This window comes from Dipodomys merriami, unplaced genomic scaffold (genome assembly GCF_024711535.1).
Source record: "Dipodomys merriami isolate MVZ:Mamm:240054 unplaced genomic scaffold, mDipMer1.0.p SCAF_4, whole genome shotgun sequence".
Classification (NCBI taxonomy): Eukaryota; Metazoa; Chordata; class Mammalia; order Rodentia; family Heteromyidae; genus Dipodomys; species Dipodomys merriami.
This window is the reverse complement of record NW_027205603.1, coordinates 33,053,850-33,072,110: the sequence shown is the minus strand read 5'-3', so window position 1 is coordinate 33,072,110 and position 18,261 is coordinate 33,053,850. Positions and strand designations below refer to the sequence as shown.

Genomic DNA, 18,261 nt, shown 5'->3' with positions numbered 1-18,261 from the left:
TGAAACAACTTTATGTTTTCAGAGGTTTTTCATTTCAGCATTTTTATTAAGGGCTATGGTCTTGTTTAAGAAGTTTGCTGATGTTGAGGTTAAGGAGTTGAGATATGTAGGTTAGATAGCTCAATTCAAAATTACTGTTATTAAATATATGTAGTACATTATGTACAATTGAGTATTATGTATATATACTAACATTAATGTGTTACTTAGTTCCTAGTTTTATGTCATATCTAAAATTTTGTCTGCTAAGTCAATGTTTGCTTGTATTTCTTTTTTAGTAACTAAAATCCATGGAAACATTCAGCAATAAAATCCAATGTCAAAGATAGCAGTTTTAGACTTCAAAGAACTACAAGAGGTTCTTTGGCTCATTTTCCAGGTGAACTTCCTTGCGTGCTATTCAAAAGTCACTAGCACACAAGCCCTTGAGAAGACTAGAGCTAAGTTAAAATCCTCTGTCCCCTCACTCTTATGTAAGGAAAGAGTCTTTCTGGAGGTATAACAGTACTTCGACAAACTTTCAATGGTGTGGATGGGGTTTTTGTTGCTGGTGTTCATTTTTTTTCAGCATTGAGTTTTAAATTCAAAGCCTTGCTCTTGCCATCTCCTGTATTTGAGCCATACCCTCAAGTCCTTTTTGATTTCCTTCCTTTATGTTTTTCCAAATATTCCAATTTTTTTCTAATTTCTTTTCTAAATTAGTGCCCAGGCTTGCCTGGACTACGATTCACCTTTTGATGCTTTCTATGTAGCTGGAATGACAAGTGAGACCTTTTATTAGTTAAGATGGGAGTTTCACCAATGCTTTCCTGGGCTGGCCTCAAGCTAACCTCGTGTCCTTCAGATCTTACTTCTTGAGTAGCTAGACTGAGAGGCTTGTGCCACCTTGCTCAGTGGTTCTAGAGATTTTTAAACCAGCCCTATGGGGAGTGCCCAACTCTCCATTGACAATACATTCAAAATCATGCTGGAGAGCTGAGTGCCTACTGAGGCATATGCCTACAGTCTCAAGAGACTGATACAGAAGGATCTCTTGAGCTCACATGTAGAGACCGGCCTGGGCAACAAACATACAAATAAGAAAAAAAACCAACAAAAGCAGAAATAAAAAGCAGCCCATAACAAGGCAATTGTTTTCATCTATGATAAAATCTCCAATTTCTACTATTATGTCCAGCTGTCCTATCTTCACTGAAGGTGATTGTCTTCTGTTTCTTTTATCAGAACTCTTAGCAAGCAATATATGAAGACATTACATCGTCTCTCAGTATTGCCCTCTCCAGACAGGCTCCTTTAATCTTTTCTGAATGAATTACTTTCCAAACCTTTAATCATCTCAATGATTAAAATAACAACAACAACCACAACAACAATCAGAAGAAGAAGAAGAAGAAGAAGAAGAAGAAGAAGAAGAAGAAGAAGAAGAAGAAGAAGAAGAAGAAGAAGAAGAAGAAGAAGAAGAAGAAGTTGCCCTCTTCTTTGTTTCTCATTGGATGTGGGTCTGGCTAGCACCTGCCTTTCCTGTAAGTTATCCATTTATCTACCCAGGTTTTACATCTTCAGTTTAAATGGAAATATTGCCATTGACTCATCATACTTTTGGGACAAACAATAAGAACAAAACATAATTCTATATACATCACAACATAAGATGTAGGGTGTACACATAAACCAGAAATAACCTTTCCGTTATATTACTTGGTTTATTTTGGGGCCCAACTTCATGGGGAAAAACATAGATCTTGATTATCCATTTTCCCTCAAATAGCATTTACTCAGGCAGGAATATTAACTCAGGTAAGCAAAATGATTATTCCTTTCATCTAAGTAATTCCACACCTACTCACCTTCCAATTGACTTTTTATAGGATATTAGTTTGCATTAAAAAAATCCATCTAATTGCATTGGATAAACACTTCACTGCTGAGCTCCAGGCCCATACTATGTTGCAGCTGCTCCTATTTAAGGGATAATTGTAGCCTCATTCTTCTACAAGGAACTAATTCTGATTTTGAAAGGATTTGTCCTCACAGTTTATCCTGATGAGAGAGAACTGGATTATTGCTGTGTAAAATATCTGAAGAGTCCTATTACAGCTATTATACCACAAATGTTGTATATTGTTGAAGATCAAAGTACTGTAGCACACTCCATGGTGAAATGTACAAGCATGGCACACTTTCCATATTATGTAAAAAAATACTGCATTTTATGAGTCATTTAGTACCATGTGAGGTATCTGTGCATCCGGTATCATTTCTTTCAAACTTTCCTCATCATTCTGAAATCCTTTATTTTCTGGTTGAAAGACTTAAAATCTCATCATTTCTCACTAGTCTCCTCAGGAAATAAACTTCAGTACTCTGTGTTCTTCCATTGGAGGATATTACTTATTTCATATCATTCTATTTTACATTTAAATTACTTTAGAAAAGTGTTAAATAACCCCAGACAACTGGAAGTTCTAACTGATAAACTGGGAAAGTGTAAGCATTTCCTATCAAACCTATTGGTTTTTGAATCTTTTATATGTGTAGGAATGAGTATTGATTAGGTAATAAGAAAACAAATGAAGCTACTTGTTCCACAATCCTATTGGGAAGAAAAATCTAAGCACACAAGCATATAATAAGATGCCTTATGGTTCAAGTGGCCCATATCAGGTGCCGAAAGCATGACAAAGATGGTGGCATCAGCAATTCTTGAGAAAGTCCATCTATAATAACTTATCACTCTAGTAGTCAATTGATAGATGGCTTCTACCCTTGAAGAAAAACTAACTCTAAAATGTAACCCAAGAATGTATAACCGGTAGTACCATTTTCTGTTGAGTGATATTTTTTTGTCAGTCATGGAGCTTAATGTTGAATGATATTTTAAAAAAATAAATGAAACTCATAGACACCACAGATGGGTTTAGCTGTCTAGAGGACATTTTCTGTGAAGTAACAAGTACTGTGCTTGTAATCTGGAGACATTGCCCCAACAGTCCAGATCTACCTGCGTAATACAACAAAGCAGTAAAGGTGAAAACAACTGCAAATTTGAAAACACAACAATTCAGGAAACTACAATTTACATGAACATAGCTGATGTTGCAGCAACAAAATGAAGTGCTGAGTATGGTCAGCAATTATTGGTTAGATTTTCCAACAGAATTTGTAAAATAGAAGACAGTAAAATTAAATGTAAAAAAAAATTAGGACCAGGTCTAAAATATGCCAGGCACGTCACTGACTTCTAGTATTTGTCTCATGATATCAGAATTAGTAAGAAAAATATTTCTTCATGATACACATTTTCATGGTAAAGTACATGAAGTTGCTAGTTTAGATGGCCCTGTACAACAGTTCATGCCAGTTTACTGAAGAGACACTGGGCACAGGGTCAAACTCGATCTCTACAAGGACGCAGCACAAGAGGGTGTCTTGGTAGTGGTTAACCTCAATATCCCCTTTATCAAGACTAACACAAAATGGCAATCTAACCGCTTTAATAAAATTCCACACTAAAGGCTTGTTAGAAATATATTTCTTTTGTGCTCATTTTCCTTTCCTTATAGATTTGTGGCTCTGAAAATCCCTATGATTGGGTCCTACTACAAATGAGTGGAAATACAATTCATAAGAAACCAGGGATGACTATCTTTTAAAACTGTTAAGAAGTGTCTCTACAGGTCACGAGAGGTTGGAAAAGATTTTCTCGAAGCCTACAAATTCACCTAGAGTACGAAACCATTTGTAAATAGTTTTTTATTTCAAAATTACATACCACTTACAGATTTCATGCTTGGTATTGTCTATGTCTTTATTGAATATTATAGAATAAATGGATAAACAAGTAAGTGAGCAAACTTAGCCAGGATGTGGAGACAGTCAACTATTTTATTTTCTGAATTCAGATTAACTTGAGGCTTAGTTACTCAACTTTCCCTAACATCTCCCCCATTATTTAATATATGATAGGCTTTATAAAGGGATTATTCTTTTGAAGTATACTTCATGATCTAGTCTCTGTTTAAATGGTAAGACTAAGTAGGATTTATCCTCCATCAGCTCATATTCCTACCATCCAAGACACACACACATACCATTTGGATTCCATACTCTACATGGAAGGCCCTTGATTAGGATGGAGGAAAGAAAGTATTTGTAATGATGTATGGACACAGAAGCAACTTTACCACTCAGATCTCAGGATGCTGGTGGCACTATCATTTCCCCCCAACCACTTTGTCTTTGTGAAGTTCCAGGACCACAAGCAGAAATCAAATATAAGGCCTAAGAAAGCTTTTAAAAATTGAGTATTGAGACCATATATTATGTTGTAACAATTATCATATGGGTAGAAATTTAAGCTTAGATAAGTTTGGTTTAAACACAAAAGATTTTATTTATTATGGAAGGAAATACATGGGGATACATTTTAACACCTATGATTTAATTTTGAAAGCTAATGTTACAAACCACAAAACGTCAGGAAATTTTGATTATAAAGATCTTTATTAGGCAGGAGATCAAATTTTCTATTTCTTCTGTTTTGTGCCTTAAGGGCTTATGAATGTGGAGAGAGGATTTTTTTTTAAATTGTTCCATCTTCTCACTTCCAACACCACAACACTGATCCTGATGGTAGGGAGAAAGCTATATTTTTGCTACTTATAAAAGTGATGAGGAAAGGGAAGAAGAACATGAACACACACACGTACACACACACACACACACACACACACACACACACAATGATTTAAGAGAACCAATGTGAAGGGTGTACAGTTCTAAAATGGAGAGACATGGGTGTTAATTTTATCCTTCTTACACTGTGATCCTAGTCCTCCTCTGGTTGCTCTTGGGGGGTGAATGGGGAGTGTTGTCAATCTGTATGTAAAAAGAAGGGTGTAGGGAAGCAAAACACTCTCAGGTCCTTCCTTGACTTCAGAAAGAATGGAAAACCAGGAAGGACTTCTGAGCAGAAGTCCTTCCTGGACTTCTGAGCAGCTCCTCTGCACGATCTTAGGCTTTTGTGTATGAAGCTACTCTCCACAAAACGGTGAATACTGACCACTTTTTAAACATCCCAGGGGCATTTTGTGTGTGTGTGTGTGTGTGTGTGTGTGTGTGTGTATGTGTGTGTGTGTGTCTCTGTGTGTGCCTGTGCACACTTGTGTAAAGAGGAAAGGGGGAAAAAAACACAACTTCTGGTTAGTAAACAAGAGCTCCTAAATTGTCCCAACCACCAGAAGTCACAAAATTACAAATTTCCCAGAAAATAGCACTGGTGATATCTTTATTTACTCCAGGTACCGACCTGAATGATATGGAGATAAACTCCAGATCTTAAGAATACTATTGGAGGTCTAGCTACAAAAAGTATGAGAACCCCATAAGGGGTTAGTAACAAACCCGTATGTTTTCCCTCTAGCCCGATTGTATGTTGATAGTCATTTTCCTGATTTACCCTCCAAATCATCCCTATGGTCTTTTATAAGTCCCTCGGGACTTATAAAAGCCTTCCCAACCCCCCAGTGGGGTGTATGGATGACACTGAAGCATGAGCAAGCTGGGTGTGGAACTGAGGCAGTAGCAGAGCCACTGTGAGAGCTGCAGGCCCGGCGGGTGTTCGAATCCCTGGTGGAGCTACCCTCTCCCAGCTTGCAGAGTGGTCGCGCTCCCTGCGGGCTCCCGGCCCCCAAGAGCGAGGCTGCTTGGAAAAGTCACCTCCACTACGGGCAGAGAACACGGTGGCGGCGCAGTGACAGGGGATGGGACAGCAGAGGGGCCCGAAAAATGGGTGCGCAGAGAAAAGAGTGGGGAGCTGGGCGGGGGAGGCGGTGGGGTGGGAGCGGGGTGGGGTGGGGCGGGGAGGGCGCGGGGCGGGGCTGCGGGCGGGGGACGCCACAGCGCCCCCTGGCTGCGCGCTCCCCGCCGTGTCCCAGGCCCGCCGGCGCGGGGACTCTTCAGCCCCTTTGTGTGAGGCGCGTTGGTCCCGAGGAGCGCGGCTTGGGCACACAAGCGGCTCCCCCGGGGTCCCGGAGCTTTGGCCCCAGGCCGGGCCGCGCATTTCTCCTCCTTCTCTTCCGTCCCTCCATTTTCCCACCCTGGGTTCCCAGCAGCAGCCGTTGGGCTGAGAGCACCCCTCGTCCGGCCGCGCTCGGCACCCCTCTCGGCCTGGGGCGCTCGTTCTCCTCCCCAGTGCAATTCCTCCCTTGATTTCCCCCGCCCTCCCACCCCCTTCCACTCCCCAATCTTCGGCCTCCAAGGTGGAGGAAATAAACTAAAAGCAGAGCAACTCAGTCTCCAATAAAACGCCCAGTCCGGAGAGCCGGAGCGCGCGTGCCGGGCGGCGAGGGGCGCGGGAGGCGGGGATGGGGGGCGGGCAGGCGGGGGGACAATGAGCGCATGAAGTTACCTGCCCGGCAGCGGCGGCCGAGAGGCGGCGGAGCAGGCTGCGCGCTCGGCGCCGACGGGTGCGCGCCCCGGCTTGGGGGAGAGTTGAGCGCTTCTCCCCCCCCCTTTTTTTCTTTTTTCTTTTTTTTTTCTCCTCTTCTTCTTAAACAAACCACAAACGGATGTGAGGGAAGGAAGGTGTTTCTTTGACTCCCGAGCCCAGACACCTCTCTCTGTTCCGTCTAAGCTTCTGTTTTTGCTGAGCACTTTTTGTTTGTTTGTTTGGTGTTTTTTTTTTTTTTTTTGGAAAAAAAGAAAAGAAAAAGGAAAGGAGTTGCTTGATGTGAGAGTGAAATGGACGTAAGATTTTATCCACCTCCAGCTCAGCCCGCCGCCGCACCCGACGCTCCGTGTCTGGGACCTTCACCCTGCCTGGACCCCTACTATTGCAACAAGGTGAACGTTCTGCTTTTGTTTCCGCGGTGTTCTCGCTGCGTGTTCCCGGGAGGGGGGCGGCGGAGGCCGGACCGCCTTGGGGTCGGCGGTGCGGACTGGGCCGGCTCGGCGGAGGCTGGTCTTGGGCGCGCTCGCCTCGCAGCCCGGAACAGCCCTGCGTGCGCTTGGGTAGTAAATATTGTGGAACCGCTCCGGGGGTTTGCCAAACACGGCGATTGTGCGGAAAGTGACACGATTTGCTCGGATTCTTTCCTTCCTGCTGTTTGCGACTCCGAATCCCTGCCTAGGTTTGCCGGGGGTTGGTGGGGGGGGGGTTAGGAAAAAAAAGAAAGAAAGAAAAGAAAAACCACGGAATACTTTGGGGGGTGTGTCTGGGGTCCCGGACTGAAGGAGAGTAAGAGAATTCAGTTTATTTCCCAGTTCCTTCTTCTTTTCCTCGGTCTCCAGAGCAGCGAGGGGCTTGTGGCATCCTGTCCTAGCCCCGAATTAGTTGTCGGGGGAGTAGCTAAGAGTTGGGGTGAAGAGTCCACTCCCACCCCCAGAGCCGCCCCAGTGAAAATTGTTCCACAACTCCTCTCTCTCTCTCTCTCTCACTCTCTCTCTCTCTCTCTCTCTCTCTCTCTCTCTCTCTCTCTCTCTCTCTCTCTCTCTCTCTCTCTCTCTCTCTCTCTCTCTCTCTGTCTGTCTCTCTCTCTCTCTCTGTCTCTCTCTCTGTCTCTCCCCTCTCCCCCCCTCCCCCCTTCGGGCAGCCGAGCCCGGAGTATTGATGTTACATTGGGCCCTCGGGGTCACGATTTGGGGCACAGGTCCCACTTGGGGGGGGGGGGGCGCGGACATAGCAAGTTCATTGGTAGCCCGGCAAGCGCGCCGCGTTCAAGTCCGAATCTCTGGTGCCCAGCATGGGGCTGAAGCCGGATCCCCAACTGGGCTGTACCCAGAGCCCGCTGACCCTGGGTACCGGAGCCACCCACTAGGGGTTCCTCCCCACTTCACCGACCCCCCCCGCAGGCAAAGAGCACCAAACTGATGACCTGGAGTGGGGGATAAGGGTCGCCCGCCTGGCAGCTGCGGACCTGGGCCCGGCCAGTGGGTAGGACAGTCAAGGTTACCTAGGGAAGGGGTTACTTTTAAGAATTCCTGAAGTCTCACCCCTCACTCCTGGAAGATTGTGCAGGCGAGGGGGGGGGAGGGCGGAAGGGGGGGATAGGCCTCCAAGAAGAGCCGAGGGCCAAGGCTCTCCTGGCCTGGGGCTTGTTGGAAGTGCGTTAGTAGTCCCTCTGAAAAGAAGGATGGCGGGGCGAATTGAGTTTTCTGCTCCCCGGGGCGGGCCTTCTAGACGCCCCGTTCTCTCTCGGTGTTAAACCCGCCTGATTCTCACAGTCCCCTCAAGCGCTTTGCATGCGGATTCCTTGGTGAATTTCCAGGGGGAAAAGTCCTTGGGATTACCAACATTTGCCTGGTGGCTAGGCATCTGCAAACAGCTTTGAACGTGATATCGAGGTGTTTAGCGGGCAGCATAAACATCCCCAGCCTCTAGGCCCCCTACCCTGCCACAATCGGGAGTTGCGACTCACAACCAGGAGTCAGTGGAGACACACACTCACACGACACACACGACACACACACATACACGCACACAGTTGTGAGTTAAGTGAACCACAGTCAAGAGAGGCTCCTCCACACTGTGCAATGTAAGACTTGCTAAAAAGGGCTGTGCTGGGTTCTCATGATATTTAAGAGTTAAAGGAAGGAAACGATGTATCCTGTGCAAGGCAGAAAAGCTTTTACTTCCTGGGAGCCCTTTGGTTAGAGGCAAGTTGAAGGGTACGAGGAACTTCGGTAAGCGCGAGAGAGTTTGTGTAATCAAGTTTCATTATTTGCCCGTACTTGTTTTTGTTTTTGTTTTTGTTTTTGTTTTTTTTTGAGTCTCAGGCTGTTTTGACTTTTAAAACATAAGTGATGATAGTTTTATTTCTTTTTTCCAGAAATTTTGCGTATAAAAAGAACATATTGCTAGTAAATAAGATAAATACAGTAGCAGTTCTGTCTTGAAGATTAAAGACCTGTTCCACAGTTTCTAGATCCAAACGATCAGATCAGAACCATTTTGGCAATGAAACTGGACAAATCTTATTAAATTTATCAGTGATTTTAGGCTTCAAAAAGAAGGTAATGACTTGGATACACATTTCACTCGTCATTCTTGTGATGGTAGGGTCAGATTTAATTTAAAAGTTAAATGCTTTGGAAAATCAGGAATTACTTCAATATATTAAATCATTTTCCCATTAAGTGCTTTAAATAATTTTAGTGGGTTGTGCTGCGAATTGAATAAATTAATTTGGAAAGTCTTAAGAATTTCTTTACTAGCTCATTTAAGTTCCTTTTAAGTCACTCTGTATATAAGAGGCAAACTGTTCTTTTTAAATGCAAATTAGCCCTCCATTCTATAGACTAGTTGCAAGTCTTTTATTTAACTTGTCCAGGGAATAATGGATTTTTAAAAATGCAAAGTCATAAGAGTTGTTTTTAATAGTAGGAAAAGATCTTATGGAAATGTTTTCTCCCTGGACGGGGGACCTCTTCTCCTGCCCATCCCTATATAGCAGTCTATCAAATATACTAGTCAGTGATCCCCTGCTCATATTAAATGTACTGAGGTCTTGAGGCCCCACAAAGCCTAGGCTCTCCTGCTCCAACATGATTAGCATTGGTATAAGATTTCTATCCAGCACACTCTTTGAGCTCATTTTTGTGATGACTCAAGTGGGCTTGCAGAGATGTGGAAGAAAAGCAGAAGTTTGAAAGAGGTGAAGAAAGAAATTTATATCTACATTTAGTAAAAATACAAAGATGGATGAATCAGACTTCCTATCAGACAAGACTGCAAAATAAACCCTGTTCTCCTGCAAGGTGCTATGGACACGTAGTTGATTACAATCATTTTGTCAGGGTGTTTGTTTTTAATAGAGTGATAAGATCATAAATTACTAATTATCTTTCTTGTAAACCTGTCAGTACCCTTACTATTTAAAGTTGGTGTGCTAAATCCCAGGGAAACCGGTACCTTTCTGTGCTGTAGTGGTGTGTAACTGTAAATATGGTTTCTCAGTGACTTTTTTTTCAATATCAGAGGAGATCCTAATCAAAACAAGGCTCTCCTTCCTGACTCTTTCTAAACTCTTGATACTTTCCAGCACTCTGGCACTATAGATTGCCAAAACACTACTTATATTTATCAGTTAATAAACTCTGTGGGAGGTAGTTTGGGAAGCAGTAGAACCAGTGATCTATTGTAAGAGCACATTATATTATGAACATATCACTCTGCAGACTTGCCTTTATTTTCACATAGCCTATGGCCAGAACAATGCAAGTGATGGTGGGTATGGCAAGCATGCGGCCAGAACTGATGGCATGATGTTCTATATAGGTCAGCCTTTGAGAGACCAGTGTAGCTCAGAGACTGGCCAGAAACATGTGGGCTGGCAGGAATAGTGTTCACTTCTTGCAACTGAAAGCCCAGTTGTATTCAGACATTGGAAGATAGGTACCGGAGTGGAGTTTCATCTAATTGGACTATTTTAAGTTAGGAGTCTATCCCTTAATTGAATTGAATATTACCAAAAGAAATTGGATTAAATGAGTTCATAATTAGTGTTCAGTAATAAAATGTAGTCTTATTTTTTATTCTAGTTGAAGATGTCAAATCATCAGTTTAAATAAATACCTACAGAATAATAACTGCTTTCAGTTTCTTAGTGCACTGTCATTTCTAAAGATTGTTCTCACTGATTTTTATGCTAAAACAGAACGAAGATGTGACACTTTTTCAATTTTACAACAATGTGATGTGTTCAGTTATTGCTCAGTATCTGCCCACATAAGGAGTGGTAATACAATTATGTTATGACATGGCTAATGACAGGGATGCTGACCTCAGACAGCAGTGGGAGAGAAAATAATGGGCTTTACTGTTCCCAGTGGTTGCTTTTGTGGCATGAGGTCCTGAATCTTCCTCTGGTGGATTTTGAATCAGGGAAGTCCTAAACACAAACCCATGCTAATACTAGTTGTATGCAAAGTGAAGAAGAATGAACATACAGAATAATGGGCTTTTGTATTGCCATGAGAAAGGACAGTGTACATTCTTTCGTTATGTATACATTCTTTCCATGTAAATGTCAGGGAAAGGACCTATTTGTCATGAACTGTGCTTGAAAATCTCAGGGTAAACATTAGGTATAGGATAGCTTTTGAAAAATCACTATTCATTTGCAAAATCTTGGTTGAACTGAATTTTCTGTTCATAGTGTCTTATGTATTTACTGTAATGAGGCAAGACTTACATCTAAAATATAAGACCTATAAGTACATTAAGATAGAGTTGATAGTCATAATTTTATTAAAAATGTTAGAAAGAGGAGGAGGATGGAAAGAGGAGGGGAGACAAAGACAGCCAGGAGGAAGGGAAAGGTTATAGACAATTTGGACCATCATGCTTGATTACTTCTCCATCAAACTCTATAACTTCTATAACTTTGGAAAATTCATAATTGATGCTTCATATGTCATTTGTATAATTAAAACTCCCTTGGGAATTTTATTAGCTGTCACTTTCCACAGTTTTGAGGTCTTTAAATATGTTGTGAGTGAATTTATAGTTCTGAAAGAGCATAAACCAAGAAATCATAGTTTGGATCGCAAAATTATATAGCATACAAAAGCCTTAAAGTAGCTGTCTAGACTTTGTGGGATATTTTGTTGTCACTAATTCCATTTTTAAATATCTTTTGAAAAGAATTGTAATTATGAACTTTGGGGAGATTTTGTGTTATTTATATCATAGTATATACATTTTAGAATTCTCATACTTCATCTTATATGTTGATATTTTGCTTAGAGAAACTAAGCTAATATTTAAATAGACAATTGAGTAGTGTAGTTGGTATTTTTTATTTGTTTGTTCTTGTTTGTTTGTTAGTGGTACTCAGGGCCTCAAACTTGCTAGGCAGGCTCTCTACTGCTTAGCCACACCTCTAGTCCCCCTTACCTTCCCCTCTTTCTCAGGATGTGATTGAAAATGGATTAAGATCAGGAAAACAAAATATTTGAAATTGGAAGAAATTCTCAAATTTAATAGTTGTTTCCTGGATGCCACGTTTGATTTCTGATAGATTCTTGTTTTGCTGTGTGGAAGCTATTTCTAGGGTCATGTCATACTATTTTGTGTATATCTGTAATGGTCTCACTCAAGAAGAATGGCCTGAAAAATGGTGAGTGTGTTGGGGGAAGGAAGGGCTTCTTTAGCTGTGGAAGATTATTTACACTAATGCTGTCAACCTATTGCTAGGATACCAGACAGTTGAAAAGGCAATGAAGGTAGTTTTGATCCTTCTCTGATTCAAGTCAAGAGTCAGCAGCAAGTCTATTTGGGTCCTTTGGGGCCTCTTACATCCTACCGCTAGCCTTTCCCAACCACTTGCTCTCCTGGGACTATACTGGTGTTATTATTCTCCTCTCTAGTTTTCACTTAAAACTAACTCAGGGATGTGGTACTCCTGGATGCCTTGCTCCCTTTCCTGTTTACCATGACCATAATTACAACCACCTTTACATATCCATCTTTCTTCCTGTACTTTGGTTCTATTTTCAGGTTAATTAGAATCTACCATCCACTTTTTAAAAAATCCTGAATTATGCTCTTGTCCATTTCCTATTCGTAATCTGAATGAATGGCATGATCATACAGTGAAAAACTAATAAAATTTGGATATGTGGTAGAAAGGGAAAAAACAACCAAGGCTGGCCTTTCTAAGCTATCTATCTCCATTTTATTACCCATGAGTGGTGGTTCTTAGTTGGCATGCAGGAGATTAGGCAGGTTACTCTTTCAGAGATCAGAAGGGTCAGCATGCTTTGGGAACCCCATAAGAACATTCACAGATAGCTAAAATGGGAAGAGTTGGCTCTGTAGAACTTAATTAAAACACAATTGTGTGTGTGTGTGTGTGAGAGAGAGAGGGGGGGAGAGAGAGAGAGAGAAAGAGAGAGAGAGAGAGAGAGAGAGAGACAGAGACAGAGACAGAGACAGAGAGAGACAGAGACAGAGAGAGAGAGAGAGAGAGAGAGAGAGAGCGCACATGCGTATGCATGTGTGTGAATGATTGTGCTGTGCTGGTCCTAGGGCTTGAACTCAGGGCCTGGGTACTGCCCCTTAGCTTTTTCACTCAAGGCTAGTGCTCTACTATTTGAGCCATTTCTTCACTTCTGGCTTTTTTTTTTCTTTTGCGGTTAATTGACGATAATAGTCTTACGAACTTTCCTGGTTGCCTTTGAACTGTGATCTTCATATCTCAGCCTCTTGAGTAGCTAGAATTACACAGGTGAGCCACCAGCTTGTGGTTGAAATACTTTTTGGATTATATCCCTTCCTGTATTTTAAGTTATCTATCTGAATGTGAATCTTAAGATTTTCACGAACTCATAAGGTAGGATGTTCTACTTTATGCCTCAATAAAAATGAAATGTGATTTTTGTGAATGGATTCAATGTTCTTCACCATCACATTTAAGAACTAGATCAGTTATTGTTTAGGATAGAACTCATATTGTATATTTCTATACATAAGAATCTAAAATGTATACTTTTAGGCTTAAAGAAGACTGCGGTACACCATCATTTTTAAGTTCTATGGCTGTGACAATCCTAGCTGTAGCTTTTGTCTGAAGGATCCAAATACTTGAACTTGTTTATTTAAATGGAATGTTCACATGAGCTATTTGTTTTACCAACTTTAAGGGTGCCATGTTTTTCTTTCATTTGCTCTCACTTTGCAGTTATTGCTATATTTTCTATTGATATTCTTTGAACAAGTATCTATGAAATCAATAGTCACCCGTCTCCCTTGGTAGGTAAGCGGTTTGTGTTACGTGGCCTATTTACCAGGAATCAAGAATGCCAAAAAGCTATGGCTTACATCTGCCTTAATGTATTTCAGAATTTTTTTTTGAAATCCGCTATGCCAAGTTTTATCCTGAAAAGCAATTTCTCATTAAAACAGTCAAGTTACAAACTGCTTAGAAATGTGGTTTATAATGAAAGTGCCAACAGACTGTTAATTATAGCAGTTCTTCCATAATACTTTGAGACATGGAATTCACATTAACCTGAATGAGATTTTCCTAGTTATAATGTGTTTCTCCCTACAGCATTCATTTTGAAAATGGGAACATTATATTGCTCTGTGCTTGGATGCTGATGGGTAGCCGAAAGATGGAAGTGGGGCAGGCTCTACTAGAAAGAAACGGTGCTTGCTTATGTGGAGGTAGTGAGTGACCTTTTCCCTGCCTCTTTAGTTTGATCTGTGGCAAGTTTGCCTTGCCTGATGAAAAAAGTTTAAACTTCTAAAAGTATTCCTCAGATTTTCATATTGCTTGTGAAAAGTCAACTCTGATACATAGATATATTTACTATAACCAAAGGCATGGAACCAATGACACCATGAATGTTTTTCTCTTTGTCCGTATTTCACTTATGAGTTGTTAGTATAACATTTGTTTATATCGATTTTCATTCTTCAGGTATGGCTTTTCCTTCTTTCTTTCTTTCTTTCTTTCTTTCTTTCTTTCTTTCTTTCTTTCTTTCTTTCTTTCTTTCCTTCCTTCCTTCCTTCCCTCCCTCCCTCCCTCCCTCCCTCCCTCCCTCCCTCTTTCTTTCTTTCTTTCTTTTTAAAATTTTTGGTCTGTTTTAGGTCTTGAACTCAGGGAACTCAGGGCCTGGGATCTATCCCTTGAGCGTCTTTGAGCTCAAGGCTAGCACTCTATCACTTGAGCAACAGTGCCACTTCTAGTTTTTGAGTGGTTAATTGGAGAGAAGAATCTCATGGTCTAGCTTCGAACTGCAATCCTCAAATGTCAGCTTCCCAAGTAGCTAGGCAGTTATGGCTTTTAATGAACCTTTTGTGAAAAGACACCTAAGTAATGAAGGCTATAGTTGATAAAAAGCTTTGCCAGTGGTCAAGAAAGTATCCTTTAGTTTAAATAACTGTGAGAACTTGCAAGTTACTTGTGTTTGGTCCATGGTGGTGATGAAATCATCTTCTTCCTACATATGTTTTCATGAAAGTCTAGAGGTTGTCACTATCAGGAGGCTTCTTACACCAGAGAATTGTGTGTGTGTGTGTGTGTGTGTGTGTATGTATGCATACATATGTGTGTACATTCTCTAGTGATCACACACCAGTATTTCTGTGTATATATGTGTACTATTTGGTGCTAGGTCTGTTTCAGACAAGAAATTCAAAAGAATTGATCCTCAATGGCAGATTCCATCAATGTATAACAGCAGCAATGAAGGAAGGTAATTGTCACAACTACTTGGAATCTCTCATAATCACCTCCCTTTAAGGAACTTAGACATATTTCACAGCAAAAAATGCCTATCAAGCGAGCTCTTTAATTGGCCATTAATAAGATCAGAGGAATAGGTCTTTTGGAGGAAAACCCTACGCCCTTCTCAAGCAAAGATTCTTTTTGTTGATAGTGTGAGATGAAAACCAAGTACCCTTACACCTGTGTTGACTTATTACAGGAGCAGCATAAAACTGAGCAGGAGAGTATGTGATTACCTCTCTTTATCTCTCATTTTCTGGACAAGCCTGGTTTTGCCATGTGGCTGGTAAAAGTTTCGAGACATTAAAATCTATATCCATCTGTGTCCCAATCTTCCATGTATTCCATAGAGAAAATAACTTCTCTTTGTATCCAGGTAGCCTTTTAAGAATTAAGGAACTGGTAGCAGTACATTATTTTGCAATCCTGTGATGAAAGACGCTCTAAAATTTAAAGAATAATAAGCTTTAGTAGGATTCTGAACTCAGCCCAGATATTCTATTTCTGCTAGCACTGGTAGAATAAAGGTGTGCCTAAAAGTTGTAGACTGGTGATACTTACAGGAATGGAGTAAAAGGGAGAATTTGGGAGCAGGGGTGAGGGTGGGGTTGAGGACAAATTTGGGTAAAAGGGGCCTGTGTAGGTACATCTGTAATCTGCCTCCCTCAGATCTTGATTAGCCCCAGGCGGTCCCTTTGCCCTTCTCCACATTCAAAGGCCTGGCACTTAATGAAAGAGTTGCTATTGATGAGGGACAGATGCCTGTTTTGCAATATAAGAAGATAAGATAAAAGTTGACAATAACTGGTAAGAGGGAAGGGCTTTCCTGTATCTTCCTCTAATATATATGAGTCAGAGATTTGGAAAAGGATGAACAAGATTGATTAGTGAATGGGCCAACTGGGTCTAAAGAGAGTGCTGTTACATTAAAGAATATCTCTGTTCTGCCTGATTTCTTTAAGTCTTTTAACTCAATGTAATGGTGAATTTAAAAATTGATGGAGTAAAATGTTGTCTGCACTGGGGTCTTCATATGTTCAAAAAAAAATAGTTCTTCCTTTTGATGCCAATATTCCTCAGCCTAAAATGCCAGTAACAATTGTATAAAGAGAAATGTTAATAATCAAGAGGCAGGATAACCTTTCAATGAAAAGTATATTTTATCATTTGGCAGATGCAGTCATGAACATTAATCATAGAAACCTGCAGATAGTAGAAGCTTAATATCAAAGCTAATGATTTATTTTATGTTAATGACTTTCTGCTCGGGCATAAAAGACTGTTCATAATGGACTCTCAGAGCTGTGTTCAGTTACTAAGGCTAATGGGATAATCTTTCCTCTCCCAAAATTAAGCTTTTTGAAATAAATTATGCTGTTATTTTTCAAGGTAACTCAAAAATTTACTGCAAAACTAATCTTTTAAGAACTGCTTAAAGTAATAAAAAGGAACAACAAAAAAAGAGAAGATCCCAAAGTAGCTTTTCTAATTCATGCAGTTTTCCTTAATTAGAGAAAGTTTGCAAGTGTGCTAATACCACTGAACTTGTAATGCTAGATAATTTTAAAGTCAGGCTTCTGAGATTCTGCCTTCTGAGATTCAGCTCCTGGAAGGACTTCCCACTATGATACCAGTTTTCCTCATCCATTACCAGCCAATAATGAGCTGAATTGGTTGTAAAACATTGGCATTTTGTACTGAGAAGTTTTAAAAATCATGTTTACAATTAGTCATAACCAACATTATATTTCAATAAGAGATAATTTGCCTACTAAAGTTCACATAATGTGCTAATCATGTCTAGTGGTTAATAGAGGCCTCCTACCTCTCTCCCCTGATGGCTATAAAAGGCTATTATATTCATGGCAGCAGTTCAGGTACAGCTGCTTCATGTTAATAATGCATCATTGTCCTACTAATCAACACAGCAAAGGTCAGTACCCCTAAGCACCTAAACTACTTCTTCTCTTTCCAAAATATTTATTAACACCTCAACAGCATATCTGTGCAGTTCCCTCAGCCTCCTAGTCAGTTAAGTCCACTCCAAGCTACTTGTGTGATAAAGGTTTTCTTACCTAAGCTAGAAAGAGATTATTATATAGTCATACTAATCTTATGCCATAAACGTGTTGCTGTTTCCACAGTCATCAACTGATTAGTGTCAAATTGTTATAGCCATAAACCCTTTTATAATTAAGTAGGTTTGTACCAGAATGAAAATTTTCTTTTAAAATTTACATGCAATTTAAACAGATATTTAGAAGGAAGTCAACTTTTCAATAACTAGAATCATTTCAAGTATACACAATGACCTGGGCAGTGGAAAGAGATATTTAAAATGTAAATAGAAATTAATCAGTGTTAGTTTATAGACCTGATACAGTCATGACATATTATTTTCTTAATTGTTCTTTTGGCTTAGGAAAGCAATAATAGTAAAAGCTTCTTAAGCCATATTTTCTGCACACAAAGAACATAGTCACAAGGGATTTCCAGTTTGCTGGAAAAATCATGCAAATCAATAAGCCAGCACTTATCTGCATTGAAATTAGGTAGACAATAATTTATAGGCACAGTGATAGTGTAGTTGTCTTCATAGCCTCAGTTAGTGTTTAAGATAACCCTTGCTTTTTGTGTCCTTAGAGAAAAGCCAAAACGTTAAGTGAGCAAGATCTCTTTTCCCATCTTATGTTATTGTCTTCTGGGTTTTATTTTGTTTTATTTATTTATTTTACTGATTTTGAGAAGTGTATGTATGTGTGTGTATGTGTGTATGTGTGTGTGTGTGTGTGTGTGTGTGTGTGTGTGTGTGTGTGTGTGTGTTTTCTTCATGATTCAGGAACCTTAAGTGTTTAAGAGGAGGAAAAAAATGAAATTTCACTATGTTCCCATCATCAGGAGCTCGGGTGGGAGGAGCATCCATGTGGGCAGCACCCAGTGTACAATGGTACATTTGTCATGCTTTAAATATATAATGCCTACACTAAAATATGTACAGGCACAGTTGTGATCTATGAAGTCCCTG

At 40.5% G+C, this 18,261-nt stretch overlaps 1 protein-coding gene across 2 annotated transcripts in view; it reads left to right on the top strand.

Moving 5' to 3' along the window:
- Positions 1-6,401: 6,401 nt before the first annotated feature.
- Positions 6,402-18,261, top strand: part of Tox (thymocyte selection associated high mobility group box) — a 308,061-nt gene continuing 296,201 nt past the window's right edge. The window contains exon 1 of one of the 2 annotated variants that reach the window (XM_069990773.1): positions 6,402-6,843. In XM_069990773.1, coding sequence (XP_069846874.1) covers positions 6,742-6,843 — 102 coding nt within the window. In that variant the 5' untranslated portion in view covers positions 6,402-6,741. Of the gene's footprint in view, positions 6,844-8,510; positions 8,683-18,261 lie in introns of those variants that run through there. The other variant, XM_069990774.1, reaches the window with a different exon arrangement.